At 39.5% G+C, this 27,666-nt stretch overlaps 1 protein-coding gene across 4 annotated transcripts in view; it reads right to left on the bottom strand.

The window, feature by feature from the left end:
• Positions 1–26,766, bottom strand: part of NT5C2 (5'-nucleotidase, cytosolic II) — an 80,418-nt gene extending 53,652 nt beyond the window's left edge. For 3 of the 4 annotated variants that reach the window (XR_010068207.1, XM_063307099.1, XM_063307098.1), the window contains exons 1-2: positions 26,689–26,766; positions 11,031–11,172 (exon numbers count right to left, since the gene is read on the bottom strand). Coding sequence is in view for 2 of the 4 variants with exons in the window: in XM_063307099.1 (XP_063163169.1) it covers positions 11,031–11,131 (101 nt within the window). In the remaining 2 variants the exon portion in view is untranslated. Of the gene's footprint in view, positions 1–11,030; positions 11,173–26,688 lie in introns of those variants that run through there. The other variant, XM_063307104.1, reaches the window with a different exon arrangement.
• Between the last annotated feature and the right edge of the window lie 900 nt (positions 26,767–27,666).

A 27,666-nucleotide genomic window follows, 5' to 3' on the forward strand; every position in this document is an offset into this window, starting at 1 on the left:
TGCCGTTTCTTTTGGCAATTTCTTACTGATTATTTTGAGTGGTGGTGGAAGAGAATCTCTGGGTCTCAAAAAAGAACTACAAAGTCCCTACCAAAGTAGAGGGAGCACAGTGGTGCTTAAAAGTTTGTAAACCCTTTCAAATTTTCAATATTCCTGCATAAATATGACCTAAAATGTGATCTGTTCTCCACACAAATCCTAAAACTAGATAAAGAGAGCCCAATTAAACAAATGAGCCAAAGGGCAGGTCTTTGACTTGGCCATTCCAAAACATTAACTTTCTTCTGCTTTAACCATTCTTTGGTTGTATGACTTGCCTGTTTTGGGTGTTCGACTTGCTGCATGACTCATTTTCTCATGAGCTTCAGTTCACAGACAGATACCCTGACATTTTCCTGTAGAATCTGCTGGTACAATTCAAAACTCATGGTGCTATCAATGATGGCAAGCTGTCCTGGTCTAGAGGCAGCAAAGCAGGCTCAAACCATGATACTGCCGCCATGTCTCACAAATGAGATAAGGTTCTTCTCCTGTTTGTCTTTTGCCAAACATAACCCTTTTCATTCAAGCCAAAAAGTTTTATTTTAATCTCATCTGTCCAGAGAACATTCTTCTGGATTAGCCACATGTCTTTTGCAAACTGTAGATGGGCAGCAATATTCTTTTTGGACAGTAGTGGCTCTCCCCTTGCAACCCTGCCATGCACACCATTGTTCAGTGTTCTCCTGATCAACACTGACATTTGCCTATGCAAGAGAGGCCTTTAGTTCCTTAGACACCTCCTCGAGTATTACATGCCTTGCTCTTGATGTGATTTTAGTTGGTCGACTCCTCCTGGGGAGGGTACCGTTGAATTGCCTCCATTTGTACACAATCTGCTTGAAAGTGGACTGTTGGAGTCCAAATCCTTTGGAAATAGTTTTGTAACTTTCTCCAGATTGGTGAGCATCAACAACTGTTTTTCAGAGGTCCTCAGATATCTATTTTGTTCAAGCCATGACACACTTCCACATACCTGTGTTGTAAAGATCAGACTTTGATAGCAAATACCCAGAATTCTGTACTTTAAATAAGGCAGGACCTCCCACACTCATATCTCATCCCATTGATTGAAACACATGACTCTAATTTCCCCTTCAAATGAACTGATAATCCTAGAGGTTCACATACTTTTGCCACACACAAACGTATAGGTTTGGATCATTTTCCTAATAAATAAACAAGTATAATGTTTTTGACTCATTTGTTTAATTGGGTTCTCTTTATCTAGTTTTAGGACTTGTGTGGAGAACAGATAATGTTTTAGATCATTGTAATGCAGAAATATTGAAAATTCAAAAGGGTTCACAAACTTTTAAGCACCACGGTAGCATCATACACAGCTCAGTAACTATAGACCTGTATATACAAACAGCTGAATTTCTATAAGCAGGAAAAATAAAGAAAACCTGATTATACTTATAGCACACCTTTTTAAGGAAACTTCTACAGGAATATTTAACAGGCTTCCAGACATCCTGGAATAGGAATCTTTCTAAGTTCAAGAGTTGACTTTTCTTTTCATGCTTCCTGTCTGAGTTCATGGTTTGTTCTACTTGCCCACTGATCCATAATTGGCCTATTCACTATTAGATTCTGGATGCCCTGAAGTGGTACCGGGAGGAACAGCTTTCCCAGGCAGTCTACAGATATCTCAAAAGAAAGGAAGATGTCTGCAAAGATGTGTGAACTTTAACTCAAAGAATTCTCAGCCCTCAGTGAAAAAGCAGCATACTAATCAAATCAAGTAAAAAACAAGAAGATGGTGTGGTGAAGGGAAAAGACCAGGCTCCTTGTAAGTAAGCCACAGCTCCTGGCTGTAAGTGCCTACAGGGCTGGCTAAGTTTAAAGGCTGCCTGTAGGTGTGTGTGTAAGGAAGGTAGGTAGGTAGGTAGGTGGAGGAGGTAGGTAGGTGGAGGTATATGGCAGATAGTAAAGGACAAAGAGAAGCCTGCAGAGGAAGCTCCTGCTGGAATTACCCTTATCAAGGCCTGTGTAAACAGACTTTCCCAACCTTCTATACTCTCTGGTTAGGACCCAGCTCATTTTTCAGGCACAGAATAGAGCTGGTTTCTATTACTGGAAAGCCTTGCTTAGAAGAAAGGAAAGGGCCAGAGACTTCTGAAGAAGAGAATTGCCTTTATGTTGAGGCTGGAACCTCCATTGAGTCTGCTGCTGCAAAAGGAGGATTACAAGCCTCAAACTGCTGCTGCCAGACCCACTTGATTTTTTATTTTGAGAAATTACTTTTGAGTTCTTGATTTGGACTGCTGACACTCCAAAAAGTCTGTTTTTGTTTTTAACCCCTGACCCTGAATGCTTAAGGGTCTGGGGAGAATAAACTGCAGCAGGTTTTCTGTATCTTTGGAGTCCAGTGTTTGCTTGCTGTTACTCACAAGTCAGCTCCCCACCTCTCCATCTACAAGGGACTTTGCCCCAGATGGCTTGACTAGCAGGTATCATCCCAACTCTAGACAGCTATAAGATACATACCTCCTTTGGACAGATGAAACCAATCAGCTTAAATAATAAAAGCCAAGTGTGGCCTTTGGACTCCATATAATTTTTGATGAAATTAAAATCCACTATCAGGTATTTTATTCATGTAAAGTTATATCTATATATCTATTTTCTGTGTAGTATAATACTAAAATACTAAGCTACAAATCGCAACGTTCTCTAATTTGAATCCTCCTTCTGCCATGAATGTCCTAGATGACTTTAGTTTCAAAGCTAAACTCTAACTCTTAGTCCCATTAGGTACCCACATATAAGGTGAATAATACTGTCCTATTGAATAATCCATAGTGCCATGTCTGACCTAACACAATCTTATTTTACTATGTGTTTTAATATATTTAATTTAATAATTATTTATTTTGAACCTTTAATTCAGAGTCCCCCTTTTTGGGGGGGCGGAGATGGGTAGTGATATAAATTTGAATAATAAAACAAACAAACAAACAAATATATTTATAGAAGGGTGAATAAATCTATGAGCAAGACAGCCCTGATAGCATGATTATGATCCTGAAATCCTAGGAACAAATTAATTATACACATAGATCCAAAGATAATCCTTTTCCATGATGATCTCCAAACTATGCAACACCTTGGTCTCAGAGATGCATGTAGCATCCTCCTTGATTTTTCGGCAGAACTCCTAAAAGCATTTTGTTTAAATGAGAATTTGGGTCATGATCTTAAGGTGACTGTGATTTTCTACTCATAATAACCTTTGTCTTTGGCTCTGTTTTTGGTGCTTCTTTATTCAATTACTGCCTTTTTATTTTATTTATTATTAAATTTCTCTGCATATACAACTTTTGATTGTATTGTGCTATGTTTTTAGCTTTTATTATTGTAAACCATCTAGAAATTTAAGAGCTGGGTAGTATAGAAATATATGTAATAAATAAATAAACAAAATTAAAGTTGGTAGTGATCAATGTGTATTACATCTGCTGATAAAAAATAATGATAGCCAGTTTAGTGTACTGGTTAAGGTACCAGGCTAGAAGCTGGGAGACTGTGAGTTCTAATCCCGCTTTAGGCATGAAGCCAGCTGGGTGACCTTGAGCCAGTCACTTTCTCTCAAGCCTATGAAGCAGGCAACAGCAACCATTTCTGAAAAACCTTGCCAAGAAAACTGCAGGGACTAGTCCAGGCAAATGCCAGGAGTCAACACTGACTTGAAGGCATGCACACATGCACACACACAAGAAATAATGCAAACAGAACCAAAGAACCGTTGATGATAGAATAGCAATGGGGCAATGGTTCTACCATTACAGAGCCTATTGTCAGGATGATGTACAGGAAGAGAATAGATGACGCCAAAGCTGCTGGGCAAATGGGATAAAGAGAGAAATAATAGCCCAAGCTATGTAACCAGGAAACTCCCAACCAAAAAAGAATGTACCCCTCCACTGATTGAAATTCCGGTTGGAGAGCCACAGCAGAAGAGGTGATCTTGGACTGATTCACAGACTTATCAAATGACTCTGGACTATAAGCCTGGGATGATAATTATTCTTGCCTTAAGTGAAAGAACAGGGGAGGCAAGGCACATACCATGAACAGCTAATTGGAGGAGCATCACCCCCAGAGGAGTGAGTGCCTTTGAACAACTGAACACTAGTGGGAGAAGTGCTCAGCAGGGAATGGTGGAATGGGTCTAGATTAGGATGGAAGTTGGGAATGCCCATCTGAACTCAAAATGGCTTTGGCCAGGTAACCGGGTCACAGGATAAATGGGTGGGATGGTGTAAACATTTAGGGCAGTAGAAGTGTGAACAGGTTGGAAAAGACAGAAAGTGGGAACAGAGTGGCCAAACTTTGGGATGATGCCAAGATGGGTGGAAGAGACTGGAGATAGCTGTGAGTACAAGTCTCTAGATGTCCTAAAAACAGGCCTTACAGAAAAGATTAAGCCCACCAAGTCTAGATTGAGGAGTTCACAGAGGAATCAGTTTATACCAGAGATTAGCTGTTGGCAAGCAGATCTCTAGGGTAGAAGCTGGGCTCAGCAGTGTCTGAGACACCAGCTGCTTGGTGGAAGCAAGAGGACAGCCATTTAGCAATGACCAGATTAGCTGTTCCATTGCTTGGTGGAAGCCATCAGCAACCCAGGCGCACTGGGCTTCTAGCAAGCAGAATATGACAGCAATCAGTGGCCCAGGGAGATCTGCATCAGGAGCGGAAGGAGGTTGGTGATTGGGGTGAGCCCCAGGATGAGTCCTAAGGCTGCTTGGATACTCACCAGTGAGGTGACAGCCATCTTGTCTTCTCTATAAAGGAATAAGACAGCAAGGAACAATTGTGCCAGCAGCTAGGACTATCCATCAGAGCCAGAGAAGTTTTTTTTTCTTTTTTAATGGTAGAGGAATTCAGCAGTGAGTCAAATTCTGAAATGGGTCTCAATATCTGGCTGTGGACTGGGAACAGCTGAGGTGTTTGGCACCAGCTCTCCCTCCAAGATGAAAGGCAGGGAGCAACTACATCACTGTCTAGCCATCCTAGTTGTTTTGTGCCCTGGGCTGGTCTCAGTGGCAGAATGTACAAATCCTGGGGGAATGTGTTGAATAAGGAATGGTTGGTGGCTAGGCTGTCAGGTACTGAGGGCTGCTGAATGCTCAAGCAGATATCTCACAGTGGTATGGGGCTCTAGGACTGGGGGCAGGGAGATTAGGCCTACAATGGGGAGTCAGACAGTAACATCTCAATAGGGAGATACAGTGGGAGACAGGAGTGGGCTATCTCAGGAAAGACCATTTGGTGTCTCATTGATTCTATTTTCAAGTCCCAATGCCAAGTCAGCAGATCCTTAGCAGCTCTGGTTGTTGCTACTATAAGCCAGGTTGGCCTGTAATAAGGCCTCCCTCATCCAGAATCATTATGGATGAGAGGGCCAACTCGGTTTGTATAATCAAGACCTGGATTGGCAGGGAGGGTGTTTCTCTCTCAGAGATGTGACTGGTGGGTTTCTGGAGTGGGATCAGCCATGACCTCAGGCCAGGTATGATAGAGGATGATTTGATTGGTCCACCTTAGGTGCCTAATGGACCTATCTGGGTTCCAGACGGAACTTGGGAAACTCCTTGAGGCTCTGCTGCATAGCTTTATTTGTTACTTGGAATGAGAGGGTGACAGCTGTAGATTAGATTAAACCTGTGTACTCCCCTTGTTTAGGGATCCTGGGGGACTCCCTGATTTTCAGAAGAGTTCTTGGAGATGAAATGGTAGCCAGTTTGGTCTAGCAGTTAAACCAACCAGGAGACTGTGAGTTCTAGTCCCGCCTTAGGCATGAAAGCCGGCTGGGTGACCTTGGGCCAGTCACTTTCTCTCAGCCCAACTCGATGCAATATAGACTAGCCTCCTTGTGGTGCACCCCGGGCAACGTGACTTGTCAAGGCTAAATAGTCTACACATCTGGCTGCTGGACCTCACAAGGATTTCCCAGCAAGGAAAAAAGCAGCATGAACACCGAACTGCTATGCCATACGATAAAAAAAAAAAAAAAAACACCTCACAGGGTTGTTGTTGTGGGGAAAACAGGAAGAAGGACTGTTAGGTATGTTCCCCGCCTTCAGTTATTTATAAAAAATAATAAAGGCGGGATAAAAAAAATCTAAAAAAAAATGACAGAAGAGATTCCTGGAGTGCCACTGAAGAAAGATTAGTGACTCTGATCAAACATATGTTAAAGCCTATATTAAGGATGACATCATGGCAATAAAATCAGGAAAACACTTACTGAATCTGTAGAATGCCAGCTGATAGCCCTGTTTAAAATGACCCAGTCCCCTACTGGGAAAGGAAGGGTTAGAGGAACACCTGCAGGGCTGCTATGGGGATTACTCTAGGCATCTGACGGACAATTGGAGTCTCTCTGAGATGGTATGCAAGTATTGTTGAGGTGACTTAAGATACCGCCTGGGAAGAGTTTGAGCTTGTAAATCTCAAAGAAGTGGACAAGGTCTTCAGGACTATGAACCCAATTACTTGTTTATTAGATTCATGTTCCTCCTGGTTGGTCAAAGCCTCCTGGGAGATGATGTTTACTTGGTTCAAGTGGTGAATTCATCATTGAATGAAGGGATGATTCTACCAGGCTGGGAAGATAATGTAACCATGAAATTCTGAGAATTTTGGAGGTCATTTATAAAATTGTCCCACTCTCATTCCCCTTGAGCATTTTTTCTCTCCATTTGTGTGCTCAAATGTTTCAGTGAGTCTTCTCCCATTCTCACCCAGCATCCCATAAATCTTAATTAGTATAAACTGTTCAGTCAATTTGAGGTTTACCAGCCCAGCTTACTACAGATAAAAACCAACAGGTCAACAGTCCATCTTCAACAGCTACTAGAACTGTCTAATCCATTTTAGCTATTGCAGCAGAAACTCCATTACTCAGCTTCTTCTTCCCATAATCCTCTCTGATCTTCATATGTCAACCTGGAAGTTTTTAAGACTTCCCCATTTATGCCAATTCAGTATCTGCCCCTTCTTCTCCTGTGAACACTACCTTATAAGAAGCTAAAATACTTCCTATTCCCAGCAAGTTTCAGCAAAGCAAAACACAAAGTTAAAAAACAAACAAAGTTTGTTTGGGCTACTCTTCCTCTTTCAACACCCACTTCAGTATTAACATAGTTGTAGGAATATGTGACTAATCATATTGTCCTCTCTCATTGAGCCTTTGGAGGATAGAAAAAGAGCAAATGGACATGAGTAAGAGCCCACCTGGATTACATCATGGTAATAAGAGTGGCAAAATTATTTCTCCACCCTTACTGTGTCCTCAGATAGTTTCCTAGCAGCCCACTTTTCTATGAGGGATGGGTCACAGGATTTTTAGCGGGTTGCTGTAGAGTTTTGTTATCTGGGATGAGTTTGGGCCTGTGACTCCCAGTGAAGTGAACAGGAACCTTGGGCCAATGAGCTATATATTATATCTCTATCCCTCCTAACTAGTGAAAGTTACCCGGGAGGTGATATGTAGTTGGGTCCTTGCAGTAGTATCTGCTCTTTGAGAACCAGGTGGTGGTATGCCCCTTCCTCAAGAAGCTTTGCTGGACCCAACTGTTCTGGACAATTTTTGTCCAGTCAAAGAACTTTCCCTTTTTGGAGAAATTATTGAGCAGGTGGTTAGACTGTAGCTTCAAAGGGCTCTGGAGGATATGAATTATGTTTCAGTCCAGTTTCAGATCACAACATAGTACTAAGACTGCAGTGATTGTGCTTGTTGATGATTCCTGGTGGAGGTGGGATGGGGGTAACACAACTGTCCTGGCTCTACTTGATCTCTCAGCAGGTCTTTGATACCAGAAACCATGGTACCCCATTGGACCATCTGCAAGGATTGGGAGTGGAGAACATGGTGGTCTGATGGTTTTCCTTTATTTGTGGGTGGGTTCAGTCAACATTAACAGTGGGGGAAAGGAGAGAAATCAAGTCTGAGAGAACCCTGTTATGTGGGGTGCCTCAGAGCTCTACACTTTCACCCCCCATTTAACTTCTACGTAAGGCCACTGATTGAGGTCATCTGTTGGTTTGGGGTCCAGTAACTTCAGTATGCTGATGATACATACACAGCTATATATCTCAGCCCTGGGCTGGCTGGGTGATGCCGTCAAGGTCTTGTCCTAGTGTCTGGTGGCTGTATTACTCTAGATTTAGGAGAACAGTCTTAGGCTCAACCCCGACAAGACTGAGTGGCTGTGAATGTGAATGTTTGGATCTCCCAAGTCTGGAGCTGTTCCATCTTTGGTCCTGAATGGGATTGCATTTTCTTCTTCAGCACTGGTGTGCAACTTGAGCAGCAGGTGGCCAACAGGGCCTTTGCACAAATTCACAAGTAGCATCCATATCTGGACTGGGAGACCCTTAAGACAGTCACTCATGCTTTGGTCACCTCAGAGCTGGACTACTACAATAGCAATTATGGGCAGGGCATGGCATGCTCATGTGACACCTCTGTCCTGGGAGCTGCACTGGTTGCCAGTAAGCTTCCAGGTGCAATTCAGAGTGCTGATTATGACCTATAAACCTCTTCCTAGCATAGGGCCTGTTTATCTGAGAGACAACCTATCCCCCATAGTTTCTTCCCATCCCACACAGTCTGACCAGAGTCATCAGGCTCCAGGTCCCATCAATTAAACAACGCCTTTGGGTGGGACTTTGGAAGAGGGCCTTCTCTGTCATGGCCCCTGCTCTGTTCTGTCCCCAGGCCTCAGGTCAGTGTGAGTAATAGGCCTCTTGTATGATGCTCTGTTTTTTAAATAATTACTTTTTTAATGACTTTTGATTATTTTTGTGCTTTTATAGTGTGTTTATTGTTGTATTCTGTCCAGAGTCAGATTGGGCCAGCTGATAAATTTAATTAATAAATTAATTAAATCCAAATAGATCATTTGGAAAATTATTATTATTTAATTTATATGCTGCTCAACTCCCAGCAACTCTGGACAGTTTACAAATGATGTTAGTATAATTATGTTGTAGAATTAGACAATATATTTTTCCCAAGGCTTTCATCATTTCATATTTACTCCATATTGTATCTAATATTATTGGTTTTGGAATATAATTTTTATATTGATAATTGCTTGATTTTTTTCCTTACATAAGCTGCCTGTTATCTATATTTGTAAAATATCTGTGGAATGTTTTGCAATGTGTTACGCAATGAGAGTTGCCTTGACATTAGTGGCATTGACTACGCACAGCTTGAAAAAATATTTTCCATTACATCCACTAAGTCTGATTAATCTTTCTTTCATCCAAGGATGGTTACACTATTTTTGAAACTCAGAAGAGGCCAAAATAATATAGGAATGACAAACAAGTTTAACTGTTTCCTCATGATCACCTGTTGTAGTTTTAGGATGGAAGGATTGTTCCAGTTTTAGGATGGAAGAATTGTTATGATAGGTCTTACTTCTTATATCTTTTCCCAGTTTGTTAATAATGTTTCAGAACAATACATTAAAGCCTCAACTTCACTCAATGCATGTTGTTTTTCATTATCCAGTTATCTGTCATTTGTGGAGAGAATAAATTAAGTAATAACCTATCCTCCCTTGTAAAAGAGCTGAAGGGAAAGGCAAACTGAACTAGGATTCTATCTACCTTTCTTTGAACTCCTGCCAATAGATCTGCAAAAGTCACACCAGCAGTTGCCATAATAAAGACTTGCTTGATCAAAACTGCTGTATAGTGAGTTTGCATAACAGAACAAATAACATTGCTAATGCATCTAGGAGAAACAGGAGGAGGCAGAAGGAAATGAGAAGAAATCCAGAGAAAAGATCAGAATGTGAGAATAGGAGAGCAGTCTCTTGCTGATCTAAGTAATCAGGTAGATTTATAATAGGAATGTGCTCCCCCAGATAGGCCCTAGGATGCTTAAGGCTATAAGCGTTAACACCAATGCCTTAAACTGTGACCGGTAGACAACCGGCAATCAGTGCAGATATTTTAGTACAAGCATCTTACCTCTGTATCTTGCTCCTGTCAGCAGCCTCAATTTCTGCATTTTGCACTAACTGTAACTTTCCAGGCTTTTTCAAGGACAGTCTTATATAAAGCGTGTTGCAGTAGTCAGGATGGGAATTAACCAGGATTGTGGATAACCATCACAAAGTTCAAGAAGTACTCCCAAATGCAAACCTGCTCTTTCTGGGGAAATGCAGCCCCATCAAAAACAAGGCTTCATCTCAATCCCTAAATCAGAGCTTTCCAAACTGTGTGTCATGACACGTTAGTGTGTCGGCTGCAACATTTAGGTGTGTTGTGTGGTTGAGGGATCATACAGGTACTGTGCATGTGCAGTATGCGTAATCGGGTTGAAACAGTTGATTCCACATGATTTCCAATGACGCGGCCGCACCTGCAGTGTGTTAGGACGGAGTCTGAGTCAGAGGAAGACAAAGAAGGTCCATTAGGACCGTTAGGTCAATTGGCGGGAAACGATGGGGAAGGCGTGAAAATTGAGAAGAGCCTAGCGTGGGAAGAAGAAAAGCAGCTGATTGGTCAGGGGCGTGAGTTGCCGTCACCACCACCAATCAGTGCGAGAGATCGACGAGCAGGAAGGAGAGCCAAACAATGGGAGGCCCGATTGGCTTCTAACCACTAATTTATCTATGTGTCCATATCTCTTATAAGGGGTTAGTTTAACCTCCGGTTTGCTGAATTACTGTGTCATGAAATGATGCATGTCTAAAAAGTATGTCACCAACATGAAAAGTTTGGAAAGCTCTGCCCTAAATCCAGGTTCTTCCTTACTATCAGTGCCTCCATCTTGTCTGGATGTAATCTCACTTGTTTTCTCTCATTCATCCCATGATCAAATTTAAGCAACATTCAAGGATGCTGATTTCTTCCTTAGGAAGAAATCAGAACTGTGAAGCAATAGAGTGTGTGAATGTGGTATTTAGGATTTCAGCTTTTCCTTCAATATATCAAAGAAACACTTTGATAGAGCTTACCGGTGATATGCTTCCCGCCGATACTTTTTCAGAGCATGGCCATCCATGTTTGCAGGAAGATCTGCTGCGTTTTGTAGTCGGTCACTCCATGAGGTTGTCATTTTTATGGATTGACTGATTTTCTTTAAAAGGTTAATAAACTCTGGAAAAACAAATAAAAATTTAACTTACATACACATTTCCAAAGTGTTGTCTAACTGCTACCCTTTTAAAAAGACAAGAGTATTTGAGAAACATCCACAAGCACCTGATAAAAACAATTCACATTGGCTAGTTAAACAAAACACAAGAAAAACCAGAAATGTCAGCATACGTTTGGAATACATACTTCAGTGTGTAAGCCTCATGATTTTAAACTGATAACTAAAAATTATATTTGTCTGGAACTTTATCACATAAAAACTTGTTCCCATGTATATTGTTCCCACTTATCCTGTCACTTCTTAGCCTCATGGTCTTGTTTTTCTCTATAATTTTGTTTGCTTTAAATGTATGACTGCTTCTTTTTAAATGATGTCAAGGATACAACCTAAAAATAAAGTTGTCTGAACTCTGGCATACTTTTCTAAGTCAGTGGGATAAGTATGTAACAGTATAGGCAGGCAGCCAGCTAAAATTCTTAATTATAAGCTACTGAAATCCATGGCACCTTTCTTAAATTACAAAAATCTATTTTAAAGTTTAAGCATCTGTAAATAGCTTCAGATAAATACAGAAATGCGTAAACATGCTAAATAACTTAGCAATTTATTTTTATTACATTGCTTCTGACATTATCACTATTAAGTAATTGATTGTTCCTTCTGTGAAATAATTTCAGAGATTTTATATTGTTATACTCTTAGGTATAACATTTTTACTAAGTTAATAAAACGAATTATGTATTTATGCCATTGTGTATATATGAAACACATATACAGATTATAAAAATGGAATACTATTGTTAAAAACTGTTTACTTTTTAACTTATTTTGTTGATATGAGATTTATTTCAGTCTGCACAGCATTCTATACTGGAAACTGGTTAAAGGAAAAAGACAAAGCTATCCATCAACCATATTAGCTGATTGGTTCACAGGACATGCTATGCTCCTATAGAAGGTTAAATGGGGCTAGATGCACTACCAGCTGTTGTAAGTGGGTAGAAAATGGTTTTTAAACACATTTGGAAATTTGCCTGAGGCAAGGCATGTTATTTGCCAATTGCTGGATTTAAATTCCAATTTCCAGAAACAAGAATACTGTAGCTCACATAACAAATGCAGTATCAGGAAGGCCTCCTAACTTGGCTAAAGGGCAGTAAATTAGAGGGAGTCATGAAAAAAGTTTTAGATGCCTTTTTTAAGCATACACTATATAACAATTTTGAACATGAGAATAAAATCATAGGTTGAAAATGTCATTTGATGTTCTCATAAAAAAAAATTACTAGGTGCAGATTTTAATACTTTTGGATCCTGCCTTCCACCCCATACACACAAACACACACACACACACACACACATATATACAAAGGTTTTAAATATATACAAGCTATATATTAAAAGATGTTACAGGTAGTCCTCACTTAACAACCATTTGTTTAGTGATGGTTCGAACTTATGACGGTGCTGAAAGAAACAACTTACGACCAGTCCTCACACCTATGACCATTACATCATCACAATTTAGGCGCTTGGCAACCGCTTCACATCTATGACTGTCAGAGTCCTGTGGTCATGTGATTGCCATTTTATACTTTCCTAGCCAGCTTCTTACAAGCAAAATCAATGGGGAACCATGTGATTCAACTAACAACCATGTGGTTCACTTAAAACCCACAGTGATTCACTTAACGACTGCTACAAAAAAGGTCATAAAATCAGGTCAGATTTGCTTAAAGACCGTTTCACTTAGCAACCAAAATACCATGCCCAATTGTGGTCGTTAAGTGAGGACTATCTGTTTCTACAGGAAATACAATACTATTTCAATGCTATACTATACTACACAATTACTAAGTTCATTCATATGGAACACTTTGAACATTAAGCTATGTTCTAATATTTATTTAGTACTGCTGAGAAAAACTAAGTAGTAAGTACTGTAACACCAAGAAACTATCCAATCAGTATCTGGAAACAAACTCATGTTACAGTACTATACTACATATGTTTATAACTCTCTATTTTCACTACTGTCTATCAGAATAACCCTATACATGTTTATTCAGAAATTCCATCAAAATCAATTATTTTTGCAGGATACGGGATAGCAATCTAGATCTAATATTTTAAAGTTTTTATCCACTAACTATTGAGTTATATCTTTTGGTATACAGATCCCTAGATATTTAATAGATTTGGTACAAATACATAATTGATATTGCTTAAATGGATGGGTAACCAAATTTTCACCTATTGGCATCAATTCCAATTTGGACCAGTTAATAGAGTATCCTGCTATTTTAGTAAAGGCATCTATCATTTGCATCAACACTGAAATAGTAGTATGAGGTTTAGAAATAAACAAAAAAATATTGTCTGCAAACAAAACCAATTTGTGTTCAACTGAACATTAAATATCTAGGAATGTGTATACCAAAAGATATAACTCAGTTAGCAACATGTAATATAAGTAAAATATATAGAGAGGTTTCTTCAGGTGTTGATAGATGGGAGTCATTAAACCTCACCCTCTGGGGAAAAGTGAACATTCTCAGATTAATTTATATTCTGAGAGGAATTCCAGTTCATGTATCTGGAGAATATTTTCAGAAAATAAATTCTTTGTTTAGAAAATTTCTATGGGGTTCTTAGATTCTGAGAATATCTTTACAGAAAATGCAATTACCAATTAATGAGGGAGGATTCAGTTTTCTGAATCTGGAGCTATATCATCATGCTTACCTTTTGTGAAGTATTAAATACTAGAAGCCAACAACTGGTGTTAATTTTCCGATTAGGGCAACTTTGGAATATACATACATGGTACCTTTGGTTGGATGGACAGCATTAGGATCTAAATAAACTAGAACTCTAGTATCTCTGGAAACAATTATGTCAGTTAGAAAGTTATGGAATGTGATGTAATGTCTAATAAAAAAAGTTTTGACCCCTTTTCCTATGCTAAATTTACTGTATGGGGAAATCCAACTTTAAAATTTGGGAAAAAGATGACAATATGGAAAAATTGGATGGAAGCAGGGATACTGACTTTAGACCAACTGCTAAGTGATGAAGATGAATTTTTAACATATGCTGTGTTAAGAGATAAATATGATCTATCAGGTGTAACCCAATGGCAATATTGACAGCTACAACATTTGTTAATAACGTTGTTCGGACCAGCAGCATTTTCAGCTTCTGAGACACCTGAGATACTAGAACTTGTTAAATCCTTTAAAATTTTAAAAAAACCCTATTAGTTTTTATAGATATTTGTTATCAATAAATCTATTTGATATGCAGATGCTAAGAAATGAGTGGAATAAAGAATTAGAGGTTCCTATACTGCCTAGACAATGGGAGAGTATCTTAACTTCTATAGCAAGAGTGTCAATGGACCTTAAACAACAAAAAATAATATTTAGAATTTATTGGACTCCATTACTCTATTTGTATAGAAAAGGACTGTTGGAGCTGTAATAAGGATAATGCTTCTTTTAAGCAAAGTTTTTACAATGTTCTATACTTAACTAAGCTTTGGGAGAAAGTAGTGGACTATATAAATATGACTGTGCAACAAAAGCTAAGATTCTCGGAGATAGTATTATTTTGAACTATAAACCTAGCACATGGAATTTGACATCTGGACAATGTAAATGGATTCTCCATGACCTTACTATGGCCAAAAGACTGATATTGCAGCTTTGGAAAGATAAATGTATGGCCCCATTCACTCAATGGATTGAAGACCTGATTATACTTGCCACCTATGAGCGGATTACCTATAGACATAGACTTTGTACAAACAAGTATAATGAAATATGGAATTCGTTTATACAAAATGCAGTAGGTTAAAAAGAATGATAGTTATATAAGTGTATTAGAAATTAATATATATATATACACTTGAATAATATTTACATTAGGTAAGTATATATAGAATTGTAACTGTTAACTATTATAGCAATATATTATACTTTGTTTCTTTTTTCTGTTGTATTTTTTCACTTTTAAAGCACTTTTTATGAGTTGGTTTTTTTCTTCGAAAATGTATGTATTTGCATTGTAATTATCTTTGTCTTTTGTTTCTTTTTTTCTGTTATTATTTTAAAAGCAGTAAGTAAGTATTTATCAACTAAGGCATATCCATTTTATAGGTTTCAACTGTGAGAACTTATTTTGGTAATTATTGTAGAGCAATGGCACTGCAGATGAGGCACCAAATTTTACAAGATGTTGATATTTTCTTTTGAAATCTTTTGAGATATTTTGCCCCAAATATTACAAAAATGTAGGTGGGAATGTTAAAATATAGTGAGATTTGGTGAGTTTATGATCTCAGCCATTAAAAAGGAAATAATCTTTAATTTTAATTTTAAAGTACGCGGGTGCCATCTTGAGAGAGTCATGTGTGCCATGGAACCCACAATTGCCACAATGCTAATTCTTGGCTCATGTAAAAAGGCTTTCAAAAGCTTTTAATGATGGTGCAATAGTCTGAATAAAGGAGAAGGTTAAGATTTACTGTTGTAGAGAAATTATCATAGTACTTGGATGTTATAATGGCCAAACCAAAGAAAGAACCATAATATTATTTTATTAAACTAACAAAACAACGAACAAAAACAGATATACCACATTCTTTGCATAACTCCCAAGGAAAGTCTTATTACTGGCTTACTTCCCTTTTTCTATATATTGACTGTACAAGAAGCAGTTAATTGCAAATTGCTGAATAAACATACAGTGGACATAGTCAGCTTTTGTTCTCAAAAATGCAAAGATACTCAAGAATTATTGGCCAAAATAATTTCACTTGTTTTATTTTAAGCAATTTGAACTCAGAAGGCCAAGCAACATTCAAGGTGGTGGTATTTTTTTTACTACAAAGCTGCAGAGCATGTACAAAATTATTAATATTCTCCCTCATATGACTATGATTCTGATAGTATTTGAAAGGAGTATCTCCTGAATTCAAATTTGTCCAAAAATTTATTTTTTAACCTAACCTGAACACATTCATTATTGCCCAAAGCTATTGTTGATTCACTATAGAGAAACTGAGCACAAATATACACCAGAACAGTTCTATCTTCTATTTTATCACAGCCTTTACTTCTCGGCTTTTTATATCCTTATTCTTGCAGTCTGATTTTGCTAGAGGCCTGATATTTAAACTTGCCAGAACGTGTCAACTGTTCTACACAAAATACTTCCATAAAACAATATTTCTGGCTATAGAAGGAAGTTGAAGTACTTATTGGCAATGAAGATGTCATGCATAGAAAATAAACAGCGTGCTGTTAAATAATTCAAACATAAATTGCTAATAAGAGTGGCAGATTTGTTCTGCCACTGAAAGGCACCTGAGACCAAACTATTAAAGAACTTGTGCATGCTTGCATGCATAGATGTATATGATTGTATAAGTGTGTGTTATTTGTGTATGCATACCCATACACACACACACACACACACACACATATGGATATGGGGGAAGTAACACCAAAGGAAGAAATAAATAGGGAGAAGCTAAATAAAAAGAGAAAGGGAATGGGGGAGTATTCTGCAAAAAATTAGTTTACATTTTGCAAGAGTAATCTATCCCTCCAGCAAAAGCTTGAGGGAAGGGATGACCCTTTTGGTTTCCTACCTGGAGTTCTGTCCACCAGCAGCATACAACACTTGACAGATAACTCCCACAGGACTATAGCCTTCAGCTAAAAAATATTCCTCACCCAGGATTTAAGAGAGGCAATCACAATCAGTTAAAAAAATCTTCCAAGGTATGGGTTGGAGGATCAGCAATATATACTGGGATCATGTCCTCTATCCTCCACTCCACAGGTTCACTTTCAGATTATACTTTAGTACTACAATGTCATCACAATTATGGTTAGCATTTGCACCTCAAATCAGAACTGAATGCCACCTTCAAACCACGGTTTCCTATTCTCATATAAAGTCTTACCTTGCTGACTTCACAGCTTACCTGTAATTGAAATGGAAGAATGCAACTGAGTAGTAGAGGGAAAAATAAATGATCCTGCAACTTGATTCTAATCATCCAACTTTATAGGGTTGTCTGAACTGAGGCAGCGTATCTTTCTTAAATTCTTAACTTTAACTTGTTGTATCTCAATATTCAGAGTAACAGAACAAGTTATATTCATCTGTTTTTCAGCAACAAAAACAAAAAAAGAGAAAGGTACTGGGGTTTTTTGCCATAGGGACACAGTCCAGAAAAACAAGTGTCTTATGTATAGCTACTATTCTTTGAGTAATTACCTATGTAGTCATATATATGGCTTTCTGCACTTGTCCAATATCTCATTAAGAATGTTCCAAGAGCTGAGAGTTTAACAGGAACCTCTCCTCCTATCCTACCTGCATATGTCCATAACAGAGATTCCCATCCTCGCCAGTTAGTTTCCATGGATAGCTATAGTGATCAAGAAAAGCTACAGAGGATACTTCACAGCAATGAACTATTTTTCAGTTCTTTATTATGGCCAATGTAAACTTGGAGTGGCTTATATGATAAAGCCATTTGCTTTCCTTCATGGTGTCGGTAAACCAGCCATATGAGTAAATATAATACTTATTTCTTCAGCAAAGGATCGTTATCTTGTCGTGGTGCTGGAGCTTGAGCACCTCAATGATGCCATGAGCTAAACCGTGAAGGGCCACCCCAGACGGGAAGGTCATGACAGAGAGGGCAGACTAAATGCGATCCCTGGGGAAGGTAATGGCAACCCACCCCAGTATTCTTGCCGTGAAAACTAAATGGATCAGTACAACCAGAGATATGTCGGTATACCATCGGACGATGAGACCCCCAGGTCGGAAGATGGTCAAAATGCTACTGGGGAGGAACAGAGGATGAGCTCAACTAGCCCCAGACGTGATGACGCAGCTAGCTCAAAGCCGAAAGGACGGCTAGCGGCCGACGGTGCTGGTGGTGAACGGCAAATCCGATGTTCTAAGGATCAACACACCATTGGAACCTGGAATGTAAGATCTATGAGCCAGGGCAAATTGGATGTGGTTATTGGTGAGATGTCAAGATTAAAGATAGACATTCTGGGCGTCAGTGAACTGAAATGGACTGGAATGGGCCACTTCACATCAAATGACCACCAGATCTACTACTGTGGACAAGAGGACCACAGAAGAAATGGAGTAGCCTTCATAATTAATAGTAAAGTGGCTAAAGCAGTGCTTGGATACAACCCAAAAAACGATAGAATGATCTCAATTCGAATTCAGGGCAAGCCATCTAACATCACAGTGATCCAAATATACGCCCCAACCACAAATGCTGAAGAAGCTGAAGTAGAGCAGTTCTATGAGGATCTGCAGCACCTACTGGACAACACGCCTAAAAGAGATGTTATTTTCATCACAGGAGACTGGAATGCTAAGGTGGGCAGTCAAATGACACCTCGAATTACAGGTAAGTATGGCCTGGGAGAACAAAACGAAGCAGGACATAGGCTGATAGAATTTTGCCAAGACAACTCACTCTGCATAACAAACACTCTCTTCCAACAACCTAAGAGACGGCTTTATACATGGACTTCACCAGATGGACAACACCGAAATCAGATTGATTACATCCTTTGCAGCCAAAGGTGGTGGACATCTGTACAGTCGGTAAAAACAAGGCCTGGAGCTGACTGTAGTTCAGATCACGAACTTCTTCTTGCACAATTTAGGATCAGACTAAAGAGATTAGGGAAGACCCACAGATCAGCTAGATATGAGCTCACTAATATTCCTAAGGAATATGCAGTGGAGGTGAAGAACAGATTTAAGGGACTGGACTTAGTAGATAGGGTCCCGGAAGAACTCTGGACAGACGTTGGCAGCATTGTTCAGGAGGCGGCAACAAAATACATCCCAAAGAAAGAGAAAACCAAGAAGGCAAAATGGCTGTCTGCTGAGACACTAGAAGTAGCCCAAGAAAGAAGGAAAGCAAAAGGCAACAGTGATAGGGGGAGATATGCCCAATTAAATGCAAAATTCCAGAGGTTAGCCAGAAGAGATAAGGAATTATTTTTAAACAAGCAATGCGCGGAAGTGGAAGAAGACAATAGAATAGGAAGGACAAGAGACCTCTTCCAGAAAACTAGAAACATTGGAGGTAAATTCCAGGCAAAAATGGGTATGATCAAAAACAAAGATGGCAAGGACCTAACAGAAGAAGAAGAGATCAAGAAAAGGTGGCAAGAATATACAGAAGACCTGTATAGGGAGGATAACAATATCGGGGATAGCTTTGACGGTGTGGTCAGTGAGCTACAGCCAGACATCCTGAAGAGTGAGGTTGAATGGGCCTTAAGAAGCATTGCTAATAACAAGGCAGCAGGAGACGACGGCATCCCACCTGAACTGTTCAAAATCTTGCAAGATGATGCTGTCAAGGTAATGCATGCTATATGCCAGCAAATTTGGAAAACACAAGAATGGCCATCAGATTGGAAAAAATCAACTTATATCCCCATAGCAAAAAAGGGAAACACTAAAGAATGTTCCAACTATCGAACAGTGGCACTCATTTCACATGCCAGTAAGGTAATGCTCAAGATCCTGCAAGGTAGACTTCGGCAGTTCATGGAGCGAAAATTGCCAGATGTACAAGCTGGGTTTAGAAAAGGCAGAGGAACTAGGGACCAAATTGCCAATATCTGCTGGATAATGGAAAAAGCCAGGGAGTTTCAGAAAAACATCTATTTCTGTTTTATTGACTATCTAAAGCCTTTGACTGTGTGGACCATAACAAATTGCGGCAAGTTCTTAGTGGCATGGGGATACCAAGTCATCTTGTATGCCTCTTGAAGAATCTGTATAACGACCAAGTAGCAACAGTAAGAACAGACCATGGAACAATGGACTGGTTTAAGATTGGGAAAGGAGTACGGCAGGGCTGTATACTCTCACCCTACCTATTCAACTTGTACGCAGAACACATCATGCGACATGCTGGGCTTGAGGAATCCAAGGCTGGAGTTAAAATCTCTGGAAGAAACATTAACAATCTCAGATATGCAGATGATACCACTTTGATGGCTGAAAGTGAAGAGGAACTGAGGAGCCTTATGATGAAGGTGAAAGAAGAAAGTGCAAAAGCTGGCTTGCAGCTAAACCTCAAAAAAACCAAGATTATGGCAACCCGCTTGATTGATAACTGGCAAATAGAGGGAGAAAATGTAGAAGCAGTGAAAGACTTTGTATTCCTAGGTGCAAAGATTACTGCAGATGCTGACTGCAGTCAGGAAATCAGAAGACGCTTAATCCTTGGGAGAAGAGCAATGACAAATCTCGATAAAATAGTTAAGAGCAGAGACATCACACTGACAACAAAGGCCCGCATAGTTAAAGCAATGGTGTTCCCTGTAGTAACATATGGCTGCGAGAGCTGGACCATAAGGAAGGCTGAGAGAAGGAAGATAGATGCTTTGGAACTGTGGTGTTGGAGGAAAATTCTGAGAGTGCCTTGGACTGCAAAAAGATCAAACCAGTCCATTCTTCAGGAAATAAAGCCAGACTGCTCACTTGAGGGAATGATATTCAAGGCAAAACTGAAATACTTTGGCCACATAATGAGAAGACAGGACACCCTGGAGAAGATGCTGATGCTAGGGAGAGTGGAAGGCAAAAGGAAGAGGGGCCGACCAAGGGCAAGATGGATGGATGATATTCTAGAGGTGACAGACTCGTCCCTGGGGGAGCTGGGGGTGTTGACGACCGACAGGAAGCTCTGGCGTGGGCTGGTCCATGAAGTCACGAAGAGTCGGAAGCGACTAAACGAATAAACAACAACAAATACTTATTGATCAGATATTATGTCAAAAGAGAGGGAAGTAATAGCTCCCCCTAAAATATATCATTAATTACACAGATGTGCAATCTATAATGATGAACACATATTGAAAGATCGGACCAGATTACCAATTAGCTTATTTCCAGATTAATCATTTACACATATATGTGCGGTAAACAAAGTCACTGCTCACATGGAATATTCTTTAATATCTCAGAATAAAAGTTAAGCACTGGGAGAGACAAGAAGTCCTTTTCAATGAGTGCCCAGCAGTATAGATCAAATATGATTGCTCTCTTTAGACCAGGTGAATGAGGAAAGGTTCTGGTGACAAGAAAGGTGGGTAAAAGGATTCAGTCACAGGTCTGAGTACCACTTTACTGTAACTTAAAATTAGTTCGGGTGGGTCCATGATACATCAGAAAACTTACCAGTCTTACAAACAGAGGCAATGAAAACCTAAAAGGCTTCCTGAAGTGTCAGTCAATGAGACTAAGCTTCAACCTTAGTCCTATATAAACAGCTCAAGAATTTAAGGAGAAAGTTGAGTCTGTTTCAATGGTTCCTGATTTTCTCAGACATTTTTTCCACAGGGTGATAGAGAAAAAACTGAACAGTCAGAAACAGTTATGTGCTAAGCAGATACAGCAACAAGAGGGAAGAAAATGAAATATTCCCAAATTGTCAAATCAGATGAAACTTCAATATTTATTAAAATACACAGTGAACAGAACACCAAATATAGCATCAAATGACTGAAATAAATCCACTTTGCAAAATTATGACCAGTAAGCAGAGGGTTGCTGTGCCATCTCAATAATCTGCAATATATTTCATGACACACTGAGTATGGCTGTATTCTCCATGTTATATAGTGCAGGATGGATAAAATACCAAGGCCTGGTTAACCATTAGTCATTTTCTCCATCCAAGACCAAACTACATGAATTCAAAAACCCACATAGTTTGCCCTACAGTGTAAAAGTGAGATGTTTGTTGTGCACAAGCAAGACAGGATCAGCTGCTGGAATGAAACAAGAATTTAACAAACTATCTACCGCTTCAGTTGTGTTGTCAAAGAAAGATGCAGACAAGGTTAGAGGATAGGGACATACCATTGGAATGTGAAATGTTCTATTGCAGCATCTGTATGACTGGTCTGATATTCAATACTATAGCTGAAATAGCTGCCGTAAGACCCAAATTTTGCTGCCGATTTTTTCATAGCCAAGTGATCACTATATGCTATCTGACTCAGCATATAATGCCTGTCAGAAAATATATAAGATGACCCTGATGCAAGTTTAGGTGCATTTTAATAAATGACAGGGTTTAGGACAGAGATAAAGTGGACTTTCCATGTTGATGCCATAGACTTGGATGACAAGAAGAGAGGACATTAAATTGAAAGAGTTGTCTCCTAATGAAAACAGAAAGCCTGCCAATCTTCTTAGGATAGCAAAAGTATCAAGTAGAAGTCAGGGTTCATCTGACAAGATGGGAATTTATTTGATGGTACCTTTTATGAAAAAATGAAACTTATATATTTAATGGTGGGAATGGCAGAGCCCAGCAAACTATGTAAGAGAATAGTGAACACAGTTGGATAAAGTAGGCATAGAACCCATGTGACTGCTAAGCCATACAAAAATATTGAAGTTAATCACTGAAAAGAATGGATCTACATCTCAGAATGACAAGATGGTCAAAATACATCATGTAGCTGTGTCACTTGATAAATAATCTTTGTCAAAATTCTGCAGAGGAAGGAGATACTAATCTGACTGATGGTTACCAGCGTTACCAGCACCAAAGAGGAGGCTCAAGATGTAGGCTCCCCTATTATTCCATGAATGGCACTGGAAAAGGTGGAGATGATCCTGAAAAAGTTGGAACAAAAGCTCAAGAAAAAGATGGTGGTACTGTGAAATTCAACTGAATTGGTAATCTCATCAATACGTAATATATAATATCAATTAATTCTTTGTGAATATTGGTGGAGCTTATGCAGACTACAGGAAAAATAGTTGAAAAAGAGAGGCAATAAGAACAAAAATAAAAGGAATAGCACTATGTTCAATCTCCTCAAAAAAAAAGAAAAGAAACTGAAGAACAGCTACTCATGAATTTATCACTGTTCAAGAACTTAGTAGAAAGGCTGACAGTTGTAACCTTGTTCATATAATGAAGTTTAATCTAACCAAGTTCCATTTGTTCAGTGCTCAGAATAATACAGCATAAGAAGTTGTATAATTGTATAGTATAAATAGAGGGCCTTTGCTCAACTTTGTGTTGCACTCCAGTTACACCCCTTCCTGGATCGGAAGGCTCTCCGATTAGTCACTCATGCCCTGGTCATCTCCCATATAGACTATTGCAATGCGCTCTACATGGGGCTACCCTTGAAGAATATCCAGAAGTTACTGCTGGTTCAAAATGTTTCAAAGAAATGCCTCCAACAAGTGGAAGTGCATAGGAAAGAGCTCTTTTAAAAAAAAATTAAAGTTGTTTTAACTCTGGAAGCAGCTCTTTGCTGCCCTTATATGCATGTGTGTGCAGTTTGCACATGGAGAGACAACCACGAGCAGCTTCCAAAGCCATTTTTGCAAACAACATGGCTGCTTTAATGATTCAAAAAGAGCTGCTTCATATTTGTTGCTGCATGTTGTGAAGCTCCTCTTTAAAAATCTTGGATGGCTCTAATATGTATGTGTATTTATGTACTGACCGAAGGAAGGATTTAATATTTACTGAACTAATGAATAGTGATTACAAATAATTGCCTGTAAAATAAGGCTCTCCAGCTGCAAAATTAATTGATCCCATGTGAAACTATAGACTCAGCAAGCTTAAACTTTGATGTGCTTATTCTGTAGCAAGTCCAACTGAGTTCAATGGCTCTTACTCCCACTGAAGTATACATACACTGCCGCTATATTGAGGATAGATCTGTTCAGTTCATCTTACTCCATATAAGCTGAGCAAAGAACAGTGGAAGAGTGTCTACAATGGACAGGCTCATCAGGGGTAAAGACCTGGCTCTGCCATCTTGCTTTGGGCATGAGGAGGGGTAATCAATCCTGGGGGTGGTTAGCACCTTAAAGACACTTCCATGAATTAAATGAATTTAATTTAAGAATGTTTTAACATCTCTATCTTGGATTTTATATTTATATTTAAGAATATTGTTTTTATTGTATTTTAATCTTTATTCCAGTTTTATTGTAAACTGCCCAGAGTCACTCTTTGAGTGAGATGGGTGGTGACGAAATTTGAAATATAAATAAATAAATCATAATTTCCAAAAATTCTAATCTACATGGATAGAAGAGGCTCTCCATAGTAGACACTCACCTTCCACAAATGGAGGGTGACAAATGAGGATTGGGCTAACATGTTCAATGCTATACCCTCCAAAGCTTCTCTACTTCTGCCCTATTATAAGCCATGGTGTACCTGGAAGCCATTTGTTTGCTTTCAACTGAATCTTGTATTATTACATTTTCTGCAAACATAAGACAATTCCCCAATTCACAGATATTTTTTGGGGGTAGGGAGAAATTGTCTGCCTTTCAGGTAAATACAATACAATGTTACCAATTTCAACATAGCAAGCATTTTTCAAAATGTTCTTGATTCATATTTATCATTATACACAGTTAACATTAGAGATTCTTACATCTGTGAATATGAAACAAAAGGCCAGCAGGTCAGATGTCCTTATTAGAGGAACAAAGTTCAATTGTTGGAACATTAAGGTGTTTAATTATTTGCAGTTCCAAGGACTGCAGTTAATTAATACCACAAAAATACAGATGAGCCATATTAAACAATTTAGTTAATGTATGATTACTGCAAATTGGTTCATGTTGCAACAGAACACCAATGATAGATGCTCTTAAAAGCCTAAAGGAAAAGAAAACACATGTTCAGACACCTCTTACTCAACCTGACAGTTATCTCTCTGATGTAATTTAGCAACCACAGCCTGTTGCAAAAACCTTCCCCAAGGCCACCTACATTTAAATAAAGAATGTCAACTCAGTTCCTATAAAATATTTTCCTGAAATATCCAACACACTGCTCGGCTAACTACTTACTCTATATACAACCTTTGCCCCTCTCTTTCACCAGCAGATTTTGTGGTTGCACAATGAAATTATATGAAGAAGAAAACATCAGTTGCCTTTCCAAACTACTGCTCATCTCAGGCATAAGGCCAAAGATACTTAAATTGTTAACAGCATCTACCTAATATGAAATCTAAAGCTGCTGTTAATGCTTTGGTCTGAAATAAAACTGACTCATGTTAATGGCATTCTTCTAACCTACACTTTATCTTACAACTAGCTGATTTGAACACATATTTTTACGTGGAGGTTTTGCAAAGTTCTGGCAATCAAATCACTCCCCATCATTACTGTTTAAAAATCACTCTTTCCCCATCTAAACAAGGGCTTCCCCCAGAATATATCCTAAAAATAAAGTAACTTTAGATGAATGGATGCAAATGGTACATAGCTGCAGGAAAGAAATAAGGAGAGAAAACTTCAAATTTAGAGTGAAGTTATAATTGAGATGAGGAGGATAAGTTGAAAGACTTGACATCTGAAAGGTTAAGCTTTTTTTTTTTTTAATACCAGCCCTAAGCAGGCAGAGACTACAATTTAGGGAGTACATTTTTTGCATCAAGTTGCCTTTGACTAGCACTGTACACATTGGGCAAAGAATATTCCTGTGCAAATAACAGCCTTTTGAGGGACTAAAAACAGATTACACCCATCTATCTATTCCTTACAACCAAGATGATTCTTCTATCCAGTGTCTCTAAAGAAAGACCTTTCTTCTATCAGTCACTTAGATTCAGCTGAGTTCTACTTTTGAAGATTATTTTGATCCACATTTGAGAGGAGCACAATTTTTTTTATTGTTAAAAAAAATTAACAGTATTGAAACAATTTCCAAAGTCCTGCTATTAATAACACACTAGGTGAAAGGTATAAATATCATATAAAGACAGAAGGTGGACATGCATGCAGCACCGAGCAAAATGATACCACATCTGCATCATGAAATGAGACTTCAAATATCACCTGAAAAGTGAACGGATTGGAAGGAAAGCTTGGAATTTTTCTTCATACTTTCCATTCCCAAAGAGAAATATACGGGGTTAAGCATCAGGAGGATATCCGTTCACTTTTTCGGTGATACTTTGGTATATACTTTTTCATCAAATATATATTTCTCCTTATATTTTGGCACAAGGAAGGGGGAGGGAGAGAGAGAGTTAACCGTGGCTTTGGCTCAGCCTACGAGTTTGGGGCAGGCAGGGTGCCTGTTCTCTCCACCCGGTGGGGCGGTTTTCCCTTCAGCCCGGATGGGATTTCTACCACTAATTCTCCCGCGCCGCGTTTAAGTGCACGGATGAGCGAGGAGCGCGGGCAGGCAGAGGGTCCTGCTACCACCGGAGAAAGAGAAGGATGGTCCCGTCCCCTCTCAGGGAAAGAGAAAGAAACAAGAAGGCGCCTCTTTCTCTCTCTCCTCCTTCCCCCGACTGAGATAGGAGTCTGCAGGGGTCATCTCACTTCCCGCCTTTTGCCTGGCAACTCCGCTTTAAAGGCACTGCTCTCCTTCCCCTTCTCCGCGAGAAACTCGGTCGCGGCTCTTCGGCCTCTGCCCCGCTCACCTCTCCGCGGCCGTCCGTCGCCTCTCGCCCTCGCCCAAAAGAAACCGCAGGACTGCTGTAGCGCTGGACCTCGCAAGCCGCGCATGCGCAAGAGTAGACCTTCCCTCCATCACTTTATTTGCCCCCGCCCCCCGGTTAGGGACCCGAGACAACGTGCAATTCTACTGCAGCGCCGAAAGCCCGGGTAGGGCCTTGGACTGACTCGGCGGGACGGTTAGCGCGCGCGGGGCGGGACGCTGTTTTGTTGTTGTATTGACTAATTCATATTTTGCAGATTAGGAACTATGGTCCGGCAATGAAGCTGAGGTTAGCACAAAACACACTTCTCTGGTTACAGTCCTCTGTGTGTTCCACTTAATTAAAGATATTCTTATCACTTTTTATTTGCAGTAATAATCCCAAGGACAGTTGCACGACCTGAAAGATCAGATTAGGGAACGGATCACCATGGGGAAAATCTATCAGTGTAGCCGCTAGGACTCGAGAACGACTGATGGCACATAATCAATCAGCCCAACGACCTTCTGAAGAAATTCCACTGTTTTCGCTAGAGATTCTTTTACGGGTGGCTTCACGCAAGACATTATGCCACCAACAAACAAAGCACATTTTGGCTTACCCGATGTGGAACCTAATTTATAACATAACGAAACATGTTCACCATTCCTTTAAAAACAGTTCACAGACAGACCGCGGATGCGAACTACGAATTTCCGGTTTTTTACAATGCGCTTCTGAGCGAATAAAGGGCTTGCTTAGTTTGCTTGCCAAAATAGTAGAAAGGAGGAGCAGTGATTTGCGTACCGTCCCTAAAACAGCTAAACGCTACCAGCCATGCGCAAAGGGGAGGAGAGTTGGCTGGCAAATGAAAACGGGGACAGAGGGAGGTGTTTAGTAACTTCGTGAGGTTTGGTTTGTTTCTGCTGGGTCACACAGAACGGGAACTTCATTCATTTTCCGGACGTTATGCTAGCTTCC

This window comes from Candoia aspera, chromosome 6 (genome assembly GCF_035149785.1).
Source record: "Candoia aspera isolate rCanAsp1 chromosome 6, rCanAsp1.hap2, whole genome shotgun sequence".
Taxonomy (NCBI): Eukaryota; Metazoa; Chordata; class Lepidosauria; order Squamata; family Boidae; genus Candoia; species Candoia aspera.